Source organism: Bactrocera dorsalis, chromosome 5 (genome assembly GCF_023373825.1).
Source record: "Bactrocera dorsalis isolate Fly_Bdor chromosome 5, ASM2337382v1, whole genome shotgun sequence".
NCBI lineage: Eukaryota > Metazoa > Arthropoda > Insecta > Diptera > Tephritidae > Bactrocera > Bactrocera dorsalis.
In genome coordinates this window covers 14,424,682-14,444,190 of record NC_064307.1, presented here as the reverse complement: position 1 = coordinate 14,444,190, position 19,509 = coordinate 14,424,682, and the positions used below count along the sequence as shown (strand labels likewise).

Below are 19,509 nucleotides of genomic sequence, written 5' to 3'. Positions count from 1 at the left end.
TCGATGCTACACGTTCGTCACCTGCGTGGTCAGGCACTGCTGTTCGACGGCGTGCGATTTGCTTGCCAATTCGCCGCGCAGTCGGCCGTTGGCGCCGGTACCGCCTTCGTCGTCTTGTGCCACGGGCAGCCACTTGTCGAGGAACTTCGGCCGGAAGAGCTTGGTGAATGTGGTGCGGAATTGACGGCTCATCGAGCAGTAGAGTATGAAATTGATGCTGGAATTGAGTAGTGCCAGTATGTCCATGATGTCACCTGTTCGTAGGTGGCGCACAAAGAAATGGAAATGGAAGAGAAGAGAAAAGCACATTGAGTGAACTGTGTAAAGTGATTATGTGCGATTAAGTCTTTAGTGCTTGTGAGTATGCTGCCGAGAGGCAGCTTATACGCTTAAATGGTAATGTAAACTCAGCCTTGTCAGCTGCAGGCTTTAATGGTTGTGTGGCAGGAAGTGAAGTGCTAAGTGAGCGTAGCAAAGCTGTCAACTTCGGCACAACACTTCAACTGCTTTGTTATCTTAAAGCTTAAAGAGGCTTTAAAAGCGTGGAGGATTATGCAGTTTCAGAAAGACAAACAATGTTTTTTCTTAAAGGTTTATGATCCTACTTTTCATGTATCAACGTACGCATTACAATTTCCGGTTAACTTTAAATCTTGTTTAAATATTGTGCAATTCAAGAGAATTCGGATATAAATTCGGTAGTTTTAAAAACATTTACGAGGGCTGCTATATATATTTAATCTGACATTTCCATTGAAAGCTTGACATTTTTTAGCATAATATCACTCAGAACGTTTTGTCATTTAATCGTGATTGTTTTATTTACAGGGAATTAAAAAATTAATTACTCCCACCAGCATACATTCGATATTGCATGAACACCTGGCCGTAAAAAGGTTTGTTCTCGTTGGATGCCGCACAATTTGACAATCGCTCAAAAAAAATGGTCGCCTGTTTCTTCGGCAAAAGGCACCCAATGATTTCTTTTTATTCCAAACATCAAGAAAATAATGCGTGGTCAACGATTAGGAGGTGTCGGTTTGAGCGCATGCAAAAGTGTATAAATCTTGATGGAGAATATTTTGAAAAAACAATAAAACTATTTTCGTTGATAAATATTCCTAGTTTCATTATTAGGCCAGAAATATATATAGCAGCCCTCGTAATACCCTTTACAGATGCATTTTTATAGCAAAAAAGCGTATAAAAATATATTTGCTTTGATCAGCGATCAGTGGGTATGACAGCTATGTATTATAATTCAGTCCGAGCTGCTTAGCGTTACCTTAGATAATAGTCCGTGTAAAATTTCCTGAAGATAACTTGTCAGATACAAAAGTTTTCCGTACAAGAACTTGCTTTTGAACGTTCAGTTTGTATACAGCTATATGCTATAGTGAACCGACAGTGGCAATTTCTGCAAGTGATCAGCTTCTTGGAGAGAAAAGGTTAAATGCTAAATTTCAAATAGCTATCTCAAAAATTTACGGACTAGCTAGCGCATATACTGACTGAAATATATAGAGACATGGCTAAACAAACTCAGCTAGTCATGTTGACCATTCGAAGATTGTATAAGCTGTATATGTAGAGTTTCCGACGTTTTCCTCTGGTTGCCACAAACTTCAAGGAATAGATATATATTATGTTATACATATTAACTTTAATTCCACATATGTATATTAGAAATAGTTCAAATGTTGACGTAGCAGTCTTAAGTCGGAATTCCATGTCAGCATTTTTTAGATGCCTTGGAATATATATTTACCTTTAGAGAATGATTATTTTAATAAAACCAGATCCTTTAAAAGACTGACGAGACTAACAATCTTACAGATTAAAGTGGAGTTTTCATTATGACAATTGTAATAACCCTACCTTTTCATTTATACGGGCTTTTGTCGCATTAGGAAAAATTATATAATTTCATTTCACCGTCATTTAACTATGTAATAGGATAATTATTTTTACTTTCATTATTTTAACAAACGGATTGGAAATTTTTGCTTTAAATATAGTTATCGAGCTTGACGTAGTGAGAAACGAAGCTATTAAGAGAAGTACATCACACGTTATCAAAAATAGCTTCAAAGAATAAAATTATTTCAAATGTTGGCATAAAATACTCATAAATACATATATAATATATATATACATAGAAAAGTCATCGGCCTACCATGGTAAAATACAATTTTTGACTAAATTCAATTTTTTATTCAGCCTTCAAGGATGACATACTGCTTAAAGTGACCATCGAACTTATCGATACCATTTTTGTAGCATTATTTAACCTTTGCTTCAAATTGGGCCTCTGTTTCGGCAATCACCTCTTCATTCGACGAAAGTTTCTTCCCAGCGAGCATTCATTTGAAACCTGAACACAAGAAATTGTCGCTGGAGCCACATCTGCAGATCCAGAAGAATGGAAGCCCAATTTATGGAATTTTGCCACCGTTTTCACTGCTTTGTGACACGGTGAATTATTTTGGCGAAGCAAATCTTTCTTTTTTTTTTCAAATGCAACAATAAAAACTATTCCATGGTTTATTTTCCTTGGGTAATGACCGGAAATTAATTATTAGGCCAAGTTTTTGCTTCAACTGAATTCTCCCCTTCAAAAATCGATATTTTTTTATCCATTTTTTCACAAAAGTTGGTTTACTCAAAATGATAAAATTCACGAACTAATGATCCGACAGCTATCAAATTTATACATGCGTCTTTTGAAGGATGGAACCAATTAAGAATCATATGGATTCAATTGTAGCGGCACCATCTATGTGTCAAAATGGGAATATTACAACTGACCAGGTGCGCTACTAAGTTCCCATTGTTTGTCAATAGCTCCAGCAGTTAGTGGTGATCGATTTCGATAAAACCAAAACGTGATAAACTTAACCTAGACATGCGAAAAGGAAACTTCGTTTCCACATTATTGACTTTGCTAATGTGTTACACACCCTTGGTTGCTCGATTATGTCCGGTTTTATGCCAAGTAACGGCCACTAGCGGAAAGTGTTGATTTTCTTCTTATAGTCAATGAACCAATGTATTTTTTTCGCTTTGAAATAAACTTAAATAGCAAGCGTACGGAAGGTCAAAAAAATTTGAAGACGGTAATTTGAGTCGTTGCTTGTCGAGGATTCATGTCAAACATTGCGAGTCCCCGCTAAGCTATTTTAAAGCGACTATATGAACTGGGAATGATTTAGAAACAAGGAAATTTGATTCCTTATAGCTTCAAAACCAGGAGAGGCACGAAAAAGTGATTCTGCTGCATGACAATGACCGTCCTCACGTTGCCAAGCCCGTTAAAACCTACCTCGAAACTCTTAAATGAGAAATCCTACCCTAAAACGGCTTGATTCTTGGATAGGAAAGCAAGGTCAGCAGTTTTGCTGTAATCGTGCTCAAGAGAGATGATAAAAAGTTGTGATTAGCGATCGGTAATATTTCGAATAATTAATTTGTAACATCCCATTAGTTATACTTTCTCCAAACTGGATAAGGAAGCGAAGCAAATGGGTCTGGTAGTGAATGAGGGCAAGACGAAATATCTGCTGTCATCAAACAAACAGTCATCGCATCAGCGACTGGGATTCCACGTCACTGTTGACAGTCATAACTTCGAAGTTATAGAACAATATCAGCCTTAAACTTCACTCCGTTGGAAAGACCGACCGGAAAATCGACTGGCGTGCTGTTGTAAACTAGGCTATAACCGCCTAAGCGGCGTCTATGCCCATGAACTTACAATAACACTTACAATAAAACATCGTTCTCACTTAGAAGAACTTAGTTGCTCACCTAATAAATGTTCAGAATTTTATCATTTCTATAAATTTTAAACTAAATATTTTAATTTGCGTCAATAAAACAGTCATTAAAATATATTCCACTTACAACATGCATACCAACGAATATTACTCACTGTGTAAAACGTAGATAGCAAAGAGTTATTAACCAGCCTCTTAAAGCTTTTAAAATTGTAATTCGATTTATGCAAATAATAATTGAAAACTAAGCACTTAAACAGTTACACTCTTCACAAACATCAAATATCATCAATAATAAACAGCTTTGCGGTTAATCCGATCGTTTACAAAGGAATCCTTTAACAAATATTGCCTAACTAATTTAATTCATAAAGCTGATATTGAGTTACATTCAAAATTCTTCAACACTTAAATGCAATTTTATTAATGCTTTAAGTGCAAATATCATTTCACTACAAATATATGAGTGTATGAGTTTTTCTAACCAAGTATTGCTTTAGAAATGCGCAAATACTTGTGCATAAGTCCTACGCCCAAATGTATGCAACGCATCAGCATGCATATGTCTGCAGATTACGCCAGCGCAATCGTCTGGCTGTCGTCTGGCGCTGACGTTCTCCAGCTGTGGTAGCCCACAGCATGCAGCAACAGCAACGCACCGCCAGTGGTCAACTTAATTAAACAACAATTGCTGCTCGGCTGGTTGCTCATACGCCATGCGTGGTCATTATAGAGTCATTGATTGCACATTCAAGCGCGTCTGCTTGAATTCCAACTTATGCATGTTTAATAGCATGTGAACGCACGCGTTAATCATATTTGCATGATATTATATATGAATATCAGCCGATATACGAGCACATATATATGGCGTATGTATGTTTATTTTTCATAGAGAATTTCTCTTATCAATATAGGCAATATGTATATTAATAACGTATATCTGCATAATATCACTCCCGCTAGACCATATGCTACAAGCACGTGCGCACACAACACACTTAAGTATAATCCACCAACAAATATTAATTTATGCTTGGCAATGCCGCCTAACCACTTGTGTGCTTTGGCAAACATAAAATATGTGATTTGCCGAAAATGACCAGCCGTGTCTGTTGGCCGCATACAAAGTTGATTACTTTGGTATTTATTGGATTAAAATTGTTGTCTAGCGAGTCAACGAGGTTAGTTGCTAACCCAACTAATAAACACGTGATCTGTGCCCAAGTACATGTGTATGTATGTATGTATGGTATATTGTCTGATACGTAGCCACATGCATGAGTATTAACTGCGCAAATTGAGAGAATTAATTTATGTAAGCACAGAAAGATTTATACATAAATTGAGAGTAATTTAATAAACTTGTAGGCTCGTGTACGTAAAAATAAATGTAAATATATGGAAAGGACTTTCTTAATATCGCCATTGTGTTAATGAATAAGTGATGAGAAAGTCACTGCTTCAAAGTTGTTTAAAGCCGCAGTTCTATGCAAATATATTAGTTTTGATTAGTTATAATTTTTGACAAAATTGTTATAAATTTTTGTATGTAAAATGTATAGAAAATAGTGATAATGTTTGATTATTTAAATGTATCATACGGATAATAGCAGCATGTTCTGCTATATTAATTAGAGGATTTGGTGATAACGAAATTTTGAAGCAGTTGTAAATAAATTCATGGAATTTCATTAGTTACTTCCAGGTGAGAATACTCTTTAGACGTGAGTGGAGAAGAAATTCTGAAAAAAGAAAACTGCCGGGTTAAAAATGGACTGCCGGGTAGGGACGCGGTGCACGGAAGATCTTGACTCGCTCGCTTTTTTCGTCTGACACACTCAGCTATCATCTTCCATACGGAATACTTGGCATAGAGAAGGCCTGTATAGTTCAACTAAATAACTATGGGAGAATTCAGAGAGTTACTAGATACACAGAAGGGCAGTGCAAGCTTCATCAGAGATTAATCAAGCATTGTCAATGACTAATTAAAGCATAGTCAAAAAATTAAGAAGGCCTTAAACTCACTGGCAGGTCAACTCTTTTTATCCATAACTGGACACTGGAACATTTTTGGCCAAGCTAGAAGCCTTTCGAGTCAAATTCACGGCAGAAATAATATCACGACAGCTGTAAACGATCAGTTCAATAAACACTTTGAACAAATAGTTCAGAATAGATGAAAATCTATGACCAACTGCAAGACAGCGAAGTAGATGACAATCTTCGGAACAGCTTTTTTCAGAAAGCGTCTATGGACAACGGCGATTCTATACACTCATTTTGTAAGTAAGGATATGAAACAAGGGAAGTTTAAATTCATAATACTTGATAGTTAGTACAGCTGTTTTTTATCTTTACATACATTGTGATCGGCGATGGATGGTGGCCAAAAATAAAAACATATTCAATTTTAATCGAAATGAACACGAAATCGAAAAAAATGAATGCAATAATAATCAAACATGTTAAATAATTTGCAAGATAATTTTATTGTGAACCAACAGTTAGGATTCCAAGTGAATGCATTTTCCTTATATGAAGGTTTTCCTTCGAAAGTATTTTTATACACAAACTTCCCAACTTTTTCTACATCTTAGGTGGGTTATTTCTGTACATGTTTATATTAAAGAATATGTTTAAAAGTGGGCCAGGTGTTTCAAATCGCCTTGAGGAAATTCTACTTACGAAAAGTGTTGCCTACCTTTAGGCGGTTTCCCGTAGAAGTAAATTTAGAATTTTTAAGCCAAATATATTTTATTATCGTAGAAAATTTATGATTTTGTTGTCACTGGAATAAAAAATCAATTTGTGTTGGCAGTAATAATTAGGCTGATTTGTTTTGTGGATTCGTTTAAATGGGTTACTTCGGTGAAATATTTGTATATACAAGAATTCGCCTAAATGTAGGCCACGTTCTTCAACTTGATGCCGTAATGTTCCATTATAAAATAAGATAAGTTAAATAGACGAGTATTGGACCGCGACCATACACATAAGGTCTCTAAGGTCCCTCACCTAATTCACAAAAACTCACCTAGCCCCAGTATATTGATAAAGTCCAAATTGGACTGTCCAATATAATGCTAGGTGCTAGTGAAGCGATATGATCCTTATTTGGAAACATGGTTTCCAGGGCCTTTATCCAGCGTCTGCAGACCGCTATGCAGTCAGTTAACAGGTGTTCTGTAGTTTCAGGTTCCTTGTCGCAGAACCGCTAATTTCCACAAGAAACTAGGCCTACCTCAGCTTGTACCGGTGAGTGTAGAGTGCGACAAGTAGCTTGAATTTTTTCCTAGGAAGATTGATTACATATTTGAAACTGCTGAAGTTATAACCGCCCATTAGCAACTTGGCGTGGCACTTGCCTTAGAGTTGTTGCCAATACCTCTCTTTCACTATTCCTTCTTTCTTGCGGACCTGCTCCTTTATGATATGATGACCTACCGTGATGAAGGGTTGAGGTCTTACTATGTCATTGGATGCTGCGAAGCGGTTGAGATCATAAGCCAGTTCCTTTCTGGCTATATATTTGTGATCAGGCACCCAGATAAGGTGCATTTAGTTACGTTCCGCTAGACTATTCAGCTAATTTCTACATAGCGGGTTCATCTCATAGGCAGAAATTGCTTTAAGTGCCGCTTGACTGTCGCTAAGTATGCTTACAAAGTCGTTGCGATAGATGCGTTTGAGGTTTATCTCTATGCACCGACTTATGGCAAAGACTTCTGCATGAAAATGCTCTTAACTTAGTCTTCTCAGATTCAGTAAAGAAAATTCCTCTGAGACGTCTCGACCGGTCGACTTGAAATTTTCACGTGGCCATCTTGGATATACGATTTGTCAGGTAATGATCGAAAAATCAGATTTTGACAAAAATTTTATAAAACAACTACCTTTCATTGTGAAGAGGACATTTTGTCAAAAATCAAAATTTTGGCTAGTCCTTCGATCATTGCCTGTAAGCCTCTATTGTTATAAAAATTTTTGTGGTTTTTGGATTTGAAATATAATAGTTTTAAATAGAACAATCTTCTTAACTGCCATACAACATTTTTCGGAGGTCTTCCTGGAGTACTACTATGGGGTCAAGGGATTTAAGAATTTTTCAAAACGATTCGCCGTTTATTATTATAGATAAAATTAAATTTCACAATTTTTCGATGACTTTTTAAACAACTTTAAAAAAAAAAATCGGACTTGTAAGTGAATACAACCTCAATATCTTTAAGCTCTACCTCTGCCTGGAAACTGTACGAGCTTATGCTGCAAAACAACTCGTCCCATTACAATTTTAATAAACAAATGCTAGCAGCAATTAGCTATTCCCGCGCACGTAGGCAATTTTACAAAGACAGCCTCATTTAAGAGCTTAAATTTTAGCACACGCAGCACAAACCGCTCGTTTAACGGTATTTAGTGCGTGAAGGTGAGTGCACCTTGTAGCTAATTGGCGAGAGTTTGATTGTAAACCGAGTCTACTTTGTGTTTGCTTTCAAAATGGCGACACATTAGCAGCGCAATTAAACACGAAGCACACACACACACTCACAAATAGCCAATGAAAATGAGTCTCAAAGGCACACGGATATGCCGCGATTTCGTAGCTCAATATGCTAATTTATGGGAAATGTAATTAAGCTAAATGTTGGGTTTCACGTTTCGTGAGATTTCGGCGCATTGTGGTTTAATCACGTTTGCACATTTGAAGCACTAATTGAATGCTGGAAAGACATGCCAAATTCTTGTTGTTGTTGTTATAGTAAATGTTTGTGTTTCTAGGTAAAACAGAAATGCAGCGAATGGGAAGTAGTTCTTGGTTAATATGAAGGGATTTGTAATTGTCGGAAAATGTAAAGGTAATTGCACCCAGTTGCTAGTTATTTAATAATTAAAAAGATACATTTTCAATATTATTATTAAAAATAATGTAATTATGCCTTGAAAAATGGTATACTGAGTTTGCTACGACGTACCCATAAAAAATTGACGTCACTGATCACCGTGACAATCTGAGTGGACTTAGCTATATCATTTTGTTCACCTGTATTCCTATATTTTTGAGATATTGCTCTGAAATTTAGCACACTTCTTCTTTTTTGCCTAAAATGCAGCTTATATGTTGGAACCGCTGATATCTAACCCCTATAGGATATAGCTGTCATACAAACTTAGCGATCAAAATCAAGCCTTTTATGGTGTTAACGTTTTTTATTTGACATTAGCGGAAATCCTTAAGGCATTGTGCTCAAATGAGTGCTATAATCTCGGAAGAAATTGTTCAGATCAGATCACTATAGTATACATTGTGAGAAAAAAGGACATTAAAACTGTAAATAAAACGCAAAACATTTATTTATTTATCAATATTTAATTAGTTGCTTTCCAAGTAATCCCCACCAGATGTAATACACTTGTGCCAGTATGCCAGTCCAATCCTCGAAACCTTTTTTATATGCACTTTTTCGGATGACCCTTAGCTCCTTCAGAGAGCTTTCTTTTACCTTTTGAACGACTGTTTAGTTTGGGAACAACAAAAAATCAAATGGAGACAAATCCCTTGAATAGTGTGTTCATCGATTGTTGATCGACGATATTCATTGCGTTTTTGGCTTCAAATTCGGACACAATCGTGGCTCGATGCGAAAAAAAAAATCCAGCGTTATTGGGACGAGTCTAAAAATAGAATTATTCGAACAGTCTCGCGAAAGATATCGAACTCTCTTGTCATTTCTCTATCACTTGCCTGACGATTTTCAAGCACCACATCCTTCACTTTTATATTATTTTCGCCGGCTGAAGAGGCCGAAGTTCGTTCAGAATGAGGCATGTCTCCAACGATGTTTCGACTTTGTGCGTCTCGTGGCCTTCTTTTAACATTTGCAACGATCCTGCACATCGAATTTGGTTAGAGATACAAAATGTGAAACAAATTCTTTGTTAAATATTTTGATCCTTTGTTATGTTAAAAAATCGCAACGTACTACTGATCGCCTCAGTGTGAACTTTTCGAAAAATCGATTTTTTTTGTTCCACTATCGGATAGCATACACTATAATAAACATTCTCTCAAATTTTGAAATCGAAATACAAATTATTACGGTCGCTACAACGTTATTGTAGAAGGGGATTAGAGTGGGGAACATAGCTACACCAATCTTTTAATGCGTTTTTCTCAGGATGATGTTTTTCAAAACGGTTTCCACTCTCAAAAAAAGAGATAATTTGCAAATAATTTGGAGATAATATTTTTAACGCCATTCGCTATCGCGCAATGGAAGCTTTTATTTTTTTTTAATCTTCTTATTTTTCTCTACGAAAAACTGTCGAAAAACATACCAAAATCGATACTTTTTGTTCAAACCGCCGCCATTTTGTCAAATTTCAAAAATAAAACTACTACTAAACGACTTTTATACAGATTAATAATCTATTTAAATATTTTTTTTAGATAAAAATTGCGCCGCAATCGTGGACATCGTACAGGACATTTTTACGTGTATTTCAACAATTTATTTAACTATTATACACCCAATAAATAAATATAAAAAATTCATTTTGTATTCGTCTTGAACATATGTACTTATTAATAAAAAAACCGAACCGATTAATTAACTTCACCATTAAATAAAAATCGCGAATATCAGTGATTTTTCGGAGGTTCACACTGAGACGATCCCTCAAGCAGCTGCAGTAAACAGACTGGTTGACAGAGCGCGCAGTCCTTCCAACTTTGCAAAATGATTTTTTTTGAAATATAATTCAACCGGGGAATTCAAATTACACTTTTCGTCATAATGTATATCTGTAATACAAATTGAAACACAGAAATCAATATAAATATTTCTTAATATCCTTTTTTTATAAGAAAGGTAAGTGCGTATCTCCGAAGTTATCTCATTCTAGTATTATTATTTTGTTTTATAAATAATACCTCGACATTACGAGAACTTACACTAAATGTAAGTGTCATCTGACTGTCCATTAAATAATTTATTATACACAATTCATAATTCAATTTAGCTACACTTAAATTTTGCACTGAACATTACTATCGCACATACATACATAATTGTATATGCATAAGCTTCCAAAAATTGCATCATTACAATGCACCAGTTTTCAATTATATAATTTTGAACACCTGTAGTTAAATATATCTGCATTCCGTAGCAATATTGTAATAATTCCGCTCAAATTTTAATTCAATTAGAAAGTAATTTACTACTGGTCGGTTGAAGCTGCTAAAAGCTTATACTTCAATTTTAATATTTGGAAATTAATAAATTAAGCGTTGTGGTTTATAAATAGATAATACAATGAATATTTTAATTACTAACAGAGCTTGCACATGTCTATGATTAAATTTTAATTACGCTGGCATATTTAATTAATAATATATTATTAACATTGCGGTTAAATTACAAAACAATTATTACTACATAGGGTCACAAATTCAGTTACTGTAATGGCAACGTGCATATATAGTATGAGTAAGGTTTTACTTATGCAGGTATTGATATAATAGATTAGATGAAAAGTGCACAGCCTGAGATCTAAATCGTATAGTATAAAACCTATATGGTTTTTAGTTTGCACAAATCTTCGAAAGGTGCGTGCATAAATTTGATTATTAATTTGGAAGTTATATCATTTTGTGTGAAGCAGCTTTTGTTATTATGAAAAAATGAATAAAAATGAATTTCGTATGTTGATGAAATATTGCTTTTTGAAAGAAACAAATATAGTTGAAGCAAAAACTTGGCTTGATGACGGGTTTATGGACCCTGTACCCGGAAAACCAAACATTAAGGATTGGCATGCTGAGTTTAGATGTGGTAAAATGAGCACCGAACACGATGGACGCATTAGATTCCCTAACGAGGTTGTTACCGACGAAAACATCAAAAAAGTCCATTAAAAAATTTTAGATGACAGTAAAGTGAGATCACATAGCGTGAGTTTGTTCAATATTACAAACATTCTAAGAATATTAGCTGAACGTGTACATAATAAAATTCACGAATATTCGGATATAAGAAAGCTCTGTAAAAAGTGGGTGGTCGCGTGCTCAGCTTTGACCAAAAACAACGACGAGTTGATGATTCAGACAAGTGTTGGAAGATCTTCAAGCATAATAAACGCAAAGTTTTGTGTCGATTTGTGACAACGGGTGAAACATGTCTCTACCATTTCACTCCGCAGTCCAATGGACAGCTATCCGAGTGAACTGCAGACGGAAAGCCCGCTTCAAGCCGTGAAAAAATGCTACAGTCCACTGGCAAGGTTATGGCGTCGAAATTTTGTGATGGACATTTTTAATGACTGTCTTGAAAAAGGAAGAACCATCAATAATGACTATTACTTTATTATTTATTAACAGTCCAATAATGAAGTACGAAAACCGCCGAAAAACGCCCGCATTTGAGGAAAAGCAAAGTGCTTTTCACCAAGACAATTCGGATATTCGTATTCGGATAGCTTTTGCATTCACCATATTCTCCATATCTGGTCGCTAGCGACTATTCTCGGTTTTCAGATCTCAAACGAATGCTTGTTGGGAAGAAATTTTTGTCGAATGAAAAGGTGCTCCACGAAATTCTAAGCTTTGAAATTCACAAGTGGATATTAGCCCTTAATTAGTAATACACTCACTCTGAATGGATTGTATCATATGTAGGGACACCTGAACAGGCGGTTGATACATTCAAAAGGCATATTTTGTAGATAATTCATTAAGGGTGGCAAAAGCGCTTCTAGAACTTGTTCAAATGTATGCAAAAGTGTACAGATCTTAATTGAGAATATCTTCAAAACCAATAAGCCACTTTCGGTGATTGAAATTTTTTTTTTTGGTTTAATCCTGAAATATAAAAGGCAACCTACGGGTAGAACAAGCAGACGCAAAGGAGGTCGAGATAAGATAAGAAAATATAGGATAAATAGACGAGGATCGCTTTGCGCTCTAAGGCCTTTTGTGCTCTTTCGTAAGTCACAATGACCCCTTGGATTATTGATATACTATGTACTGCTAGGGGATAATGAGACGACGTGATTCCTATTTGGATAAAAGGATCCATTATATTTTGTCTGCAGATTGTTATGCATTTAATTAGCAGGTGTCTGGAGTTTTAGGCTCCCTGTCACAGAACTGGCAATCTGCACAAGAAGCTAAGCCCATTTAATGTATATAAAAGCTTCTTTAGCTTACAAGTGCTAATGTACAATGGGCCTGAGATGTGGATTACATGTTTTAATCTGCTGAGATTATAAACACCCATTTGCAACTTGGCATGGTGCCTGTTTGGAGTTGTTGCCAATATCTCTCCCTGTCTACTTTTTCTTCTTTGCGGAGCAGCTCTTTGTGGTATTAGGACCCACTGCGATGACGAGTTGAGGTCCTATCGTGTTAGTGGTTGCCGCGGAGCAGGCGAACCCATCTGCCACATCATTCTCGGGTATACCTTTACGACCGTGCACCCAGATAAGCTCCACTTGCTTACATTCCGATAGACTTTTCAGCCGTTTTCTACGCTCCTGCTACAGCAGCTATTTGAGCCCATAGTCAGAGATTGCCTTAGGTGACGCTAGACTGTCGCTAAATATGGTTATACGTTCGTTACAGTAGTTGTTTTCAAGGTTTATTTCTATGCAACGAGTTATGGCAAAGACGTCTGAATGAAGTTTGAAATATGCTTCGAAAACTTTACATAGATATGGAAAGTTGGGTGCGTAATCTTGTGACTCCTACACCAGTTTTATTCGACGTTTTTGAGCCGTCCGTGTGTCACTTGATTGTACTATCCCTAACCAGTAGCTCGGGCAAGGTATCATTTCATTCAGCCTTACTTGTAAGGGTTTAACTTCTTAGTGAATACTACTTTTTTGTTAATGTCACTTGGGAGAAGAACCTATGGTATTTCACCACTTAAGTGCTGCATACGCTGTGATGAGATTACCTCACTTCTGCGAAACCCCGTCATTTGAAGCAATGTGTGTTTGGCTACCTAACCTACAACGAGGTGGTCAAGAAAATCATACTATTTCTAAAAAAAAGTATAGGTTAGAATTTTTTCAAGGAAAGGAAATATTTACTTCATTCACTTCATTGAAATTCAAAGCCTTTTTATAAATTATTTCTATATATTTTAAGTTTGGTTTACTAGAAATCTATAGAAAGAGATATCAGCCTTTGAGGCCGAATTTTTGGCCCAAAATATTAAGGTTGAACTATTCAATATTTGAAAGAAAAATTATTCTGAATAGTATATTTTTTATTAATTGTTAGTAGACATAAAATTCAATTGTGGTAATTAATTGACAGAAATTTCTTGTTTTTCAAAAAAAAAAAAGGTTTTTTTTAAGAAATCATTAAAATCCAAAAATATATGAAATTTATTTTTAATAAAAAGTTATTATCGTTTGATAATTATTATCTTAGATTTACAGGCCAAATTCCTTATAAAGAATCAGCAAATTATCCAGTAAAAATTTCATGCGTTTTGCTACTCATTCAACTGCAAATAGCTTTTATTACAAATGCACAAGAAAATTACATTTTCGCAGTGAAAGTTTTCAAGTGAGATAAATACTTTACTCGAACAATTACCGCTATCATGCATAGCGAAGACTTGAGCCAACAGAAACAACAACAACACTGTCATTAGGCGCAACCAAACATAGCCAGCAAAGAGTCGAAGGCATCAAGGCCGAAAATAATCGCTTGTCATTTACATATGCCACACGTTTGTGTTGCAAGCGAAATAAATACGCTGTGACTAAATGCGCTCACACATACGCACAACAGAAATTTTCGCACGAGTGCATTTAAATGTTTATAAACGCACACATACACGCACATACTGCAATAAATATTTGGCTGACACGAGTTTTAAACAAACGAGAATTTCATTTCGATTTTGTTGTTTATTCAAACAGGCAGTTTTGACAATTTGCCTCATTACTGTCAGCTCATGTGACTGGCAAACGGATGTGCGATGCTGCAGCGCCCTACTTTGCGCATGACTCACATACACACGCATGTCCGTGTATGTGTGTGTGTTTGGGCCCGAAATAGCTGCAAATAATTTCGAGATATGCGGCACGCATAAGTAATGGCGCATAATTACATTACTCATTACTTTAATATGCGTGCAGTTGCTGCAACTGAAGGCCACTTGCCTGAGCAGATTATACTGAAAACTAAATTCGTATTTTAATGTTTGAAAATTTGGACATGCATTTGTACTCAATTATTATTTGTGAATCAAATTCACTGAAATAATACGCAAATGTTTGCAGTTCAAGAATAATAATTGGCAAGTGCATTCCGAGTTGAAATGTGGTTCCATATTGCACATTTATTGAATGACTCAGAAATTGGTGAATAACATATAATTAAATGAGGAAATTCAGTTTTGTATATAGTATATATCTAGTATATCTTTCATACGATTTAAAAATTACCTATAATAGTTCTAGTTAAGTGAGATTAATTTCAAAGTTTACCAAAATTGATTTAGTATTTCATAATGCAAGCTGAACGGCGAGTCCGGCTATTATTTGATATACATAGATTTATATCAATATTGACGAAATATCTTCAATATTAAACCTTTATGAAATTAAAAAAATGGCAGCTAGATATTTCAGTTTGAGAAAGCTTTAAAGTGTGAAAAAAATGTATATGCAAATACAAGTGTTCTTTACTATGACTATTATTTATTCCTGCCATAAGTTCTGTTACATAATAAAATACATTGCAACATTCGTGTTTTTATGGCTGCAAATGATTGGCTATCTGGAATCCAGATTTGCATGCATTGAACTATAGTTTTTAGTCAAAGTTGGTGATCATGACATAACGAGTTCTGTCAAATTTCAAAAAAACTTTGGTTCGAGCGACGTCGTAAATATCTTCGAAACTGTGCGTGCTAGTATTGACTAATGGTCCAAGCTTTAGTTGTGAAAGCAAAATGTGACTGTATTGAATGACATTTCAAACAGTGTATATTTCATATACTCATTATTAAATACAATTAAGTTTATTAAAGAATTTATTTAGGGTTTAATTTATATAACGACCTGAACTTGTAACAGAACTTATGGCAGGACTAGATAACTAATTTAAAATAAGTTAACAAGACTACAAAATTACTTCAAGAGAAAGGAAATATGTGCATATATTATATTTATTTGAGAACCTGACTTGAAAATCGTTAAATATAATTTAATATAAGTTTTATTCTCGAATAACTCGAACGTTAGGCATCGTAGAATAAGGCAAATATATGTATGTATATTGTATTACTTAAATAATTTTATTTTTTGTCCTTAATCTCATCATATTTTTGATTAGAATTGCCATTTATCATAGAATTGAGAGCTTATGCTAAATCACTTTTAATAATATGTAGAGATAAAGCTTTTCAAAAATTCAGAAGTGAAATCTCGAAGTAAAGCAGTTACAAATAATATATTAGCATATGTCCAATTAATAGCTGAAATTATTTACCAGAAATAAAAAATTTTAAAATTTTATTAAAAAATATTTAAAAAACGCTTTCTGAGGCAATATATTGACTAACGATAACCGATTGCTGCTTGGCAAATGTCATATATCCACATTCGATTATAACATCTTCACGTAATAGTGAAAATAACGCCCAACTCAGATGCACATGCCTTCACCTTTGCAGATCGTACACGAGACTCTTCCCCACACACAAAAAAAGGCTAGTGATCCAGAACAGACTATAAGATTTCCGCAAATCGCACACAATTTACCCTCAAAGGGCTGCAAGTAGCCACTAACAAGCTTAAGGCCAACAAATCATCCGGGCCAGACGGGATACCAGCAGAAAGCCGGAATATACCCTCAACCCTTGAAAAAGCCAAGGCAGGTGCTAATCAGTAAGGGAATATGAGATCTCAACTTGCCATCAGCATACCGTTCATTATAAATGCCTTAAAATTAACACGGCTTCAAACCCGGCAAATCAATTCTAGGAGCTAGAAAACGCGTCATTCAAAGTGTAGAAGCCACACAGAGTAAGTGGCGGAAATATAAAATAGTAGTGTTGCTGGTGACTTTACATGTCCGAAATGCCTTCAACAGCGCTAGATAGTTTGATATGATGGACGCTCTCGAAAAAAGCTTTAAAATCCCTGACTATCTCAGAGCTGTGGTTCGGAGCTACCTTAGCAACAGAAAATTGCTATACCAAACTAGAGAGGGATCCAGATAGCGGTCTCTTCAGGAGCAGCAGAAGGATTGTACTAAAATTGTCATTGCAGCAGTAATTACAGCAAGAGATACAGTAGAAGCGCGAAGAAAGCTTAATCATGTCATGATACGGACGCAAGCAACGCTCGACACACACAACTTCCAGTTCTCCACGGAAAAGAGCTAATACTGCTAACAAATAAGCACATATCCCCCGAAATGAGTACGCAAATAACTTAGGGTATTCTAAGAACAGAAAAAGCTATGAATAGCCCAGGCGTAAGACTGGACCCCAGACTAATCTGCTGGGTACAAATCTAGCACGCTGTAGGAAAAGAAAAATGAAACGCCACCCTGAAGTAATGCACAAAAGCCTCCAGATTCCGTGAAAGGAGGTTTCTAGTGACCTGCAAGTGCCACATGTCGCGACTGCACTGATGATGCGGAAGGCATTTTCTACCCTCTCACCCGCAAAAAAAGGATTATTATATGTTGGTGTATAAAAAAGTATATATAAACATGTATCAACCTTATAACACCATATTTAGTTTAAAACAAACCTCTAATCCTAACTTTAATTCAGTAATTGTACAAAATTCCATTTTAATTTATTTCATCAAAAAAAATTAAAAATTCATAATTTATTCATTGGGTCTCTGATAACACATACTGTATATTTGCATACACGCATATCTCTCCATGCAACTTTGATAAATGCGCCGTGTCTACGAAATAAAAATTGCCTCAATTAGCAAATGCAAATACCCAGAAATGCGTTCAACAAGTGGGGCATGTGGCGACGCATATAAATACTTTCATTATTTTTGCATTTGTTTGCGCACATGTCGTCGTATGTATGTATGTGTGTATGTTACGCCTGGCCATATTTAACAAACTGTCACCCATATTTGGCGAGAAGCAAAAAATTTTAGAAATATGAGTAAATTTGCTTCTTTTGCTAAATAAATAGCAAATATATCATTATTCATATGTGTGCGTGAAACCGTTTTATTTGCCACCATTTATTTAAATTATGCCAACGCGCTGTTGCTTATTTATATACAAGTGCTGGTAGCATAAGCATCTACTATACACGGTATTTAGGTACACATTGTCTGTAAATATGTGAAATTGTAGCTGAAATGTATGCGCATTTGCATATGTGGACGATTTCTATGCGTAAATAACGGTGTTATTTTTCACGCTAAAGTAGCGCCTTAACACACAAATAAACACAAAGTACTTATACATATGTATATGTGGGGGAAATATTATTTTTTTAGGGGACACAAAGCCCGCACTTGGAAAATTAGTTGCAATAGAGAAAGATAAATGGTTTTAGTTAAAATTGAGAGAGGGAAACTGTGCGAAAAAATCTGGTTTTTCTGTTTATAATATTTATATAAAATTTACATATAAAAACATGTATATCTTTTCTGTGGTAAATATGCTAATGCCTGCAATTTCATAGCTTTTGTTCTGGCATTCGTATTTAACCCCTTTTTAACTGGTAGTTTAGGGGAATAAAAATAAATGTGCTCGTGAATAGTATTTAAGCTCTTTTTCAAGCAAACAAATATATATATATATATATATATATGTATACAACTCTTAACAAATATCTCAGTAAGTTTGACTTAAACCCAATTTGCTAGTCAGAAGTCATCGGTCTTTAGCAATAAACCAGACTCTCTTCAAGCTTTAGAAGTCTATATTAAATCTGCTGTTCATGACTGTGACTGGAATTAGTGGAAAAAGTATTCGAAAATGTGGCTCAACGATTTCGCTCCTGGGAAAGAAGTCGTGGAGGCCATTTACTACGCATAATTGCTAACGAGACATAAATATACTAATAATATCGGAGTATTACAGAAAAATGTGTAAAGAAAACTATCTATAATAAATTTCAACAAATGTTACGTATACGCCACGTTGATCTTTATTATAATTAAATATTATTGAAAAAAGCGTAATATTTTTAGAGAAAATATCGATATTTACGATCTAATAAAATCACTGTACTTGCTTTTTGAAAATATTACTTTATTGACTGAAGTCATGGTAGCTCGTACTATCACATGTCGTTTCCAGCCGGATTGATTTACTTCTATAGATATGTATATGTACTATTTCTTTTCGTATCTCGATTTTCTTCTGTCGAATAAAATTCTCTTGTTTTAAAAACTTCTTAAATAAAACTGAAAAATTTTCGAAGAGTAGTTCAAAATGGAATTAACGGAAATCCATTCTTGTATTTTTATTTAATTTAATTTTCGGTAAATTAAAATTTATAAAATAATTTACAGTTAAAAAACCGACTGAATATAAAGAAATTATTGATTTCATGCATTTTTTAGTTCAGAAAGTAGTTTCTAGAGTTCACAAATACAAAAATTTGTTATCAAACTTTCCGATAAAGAGGCTCTTGTAGCTGAACCCCGTCATTGTACCAAACAAATTGTCATATTTATTGTTGCTGTTGCTTTGCCGCTTGTTGTCGATTTC

General features: G+C 35.0%; 1 protein-coding gene across 1 annotated transcript in view; it reads right to left on the bottom strand.

Annotated features, from left to right (window-relative positions):
• Window positions 1-6: 6 nt before the first annotated feature.
• The window catches only part of LOC105227954 (probable G-protein coupled receptor 139), a 208,402-nt gene continuing 188,899 nt past the window's right edge, over window positions 7-19,509 (bottom strand). The window contains exon 6 of the mRNA XM_029550954.2: window positions 7-254. Within this exon, the coding sequence (XP_029406814.2) occupies window positions 7-254 (248 nt within the window). The remainder of the gene's footprint in view (window positions 255-19,509) is intronic.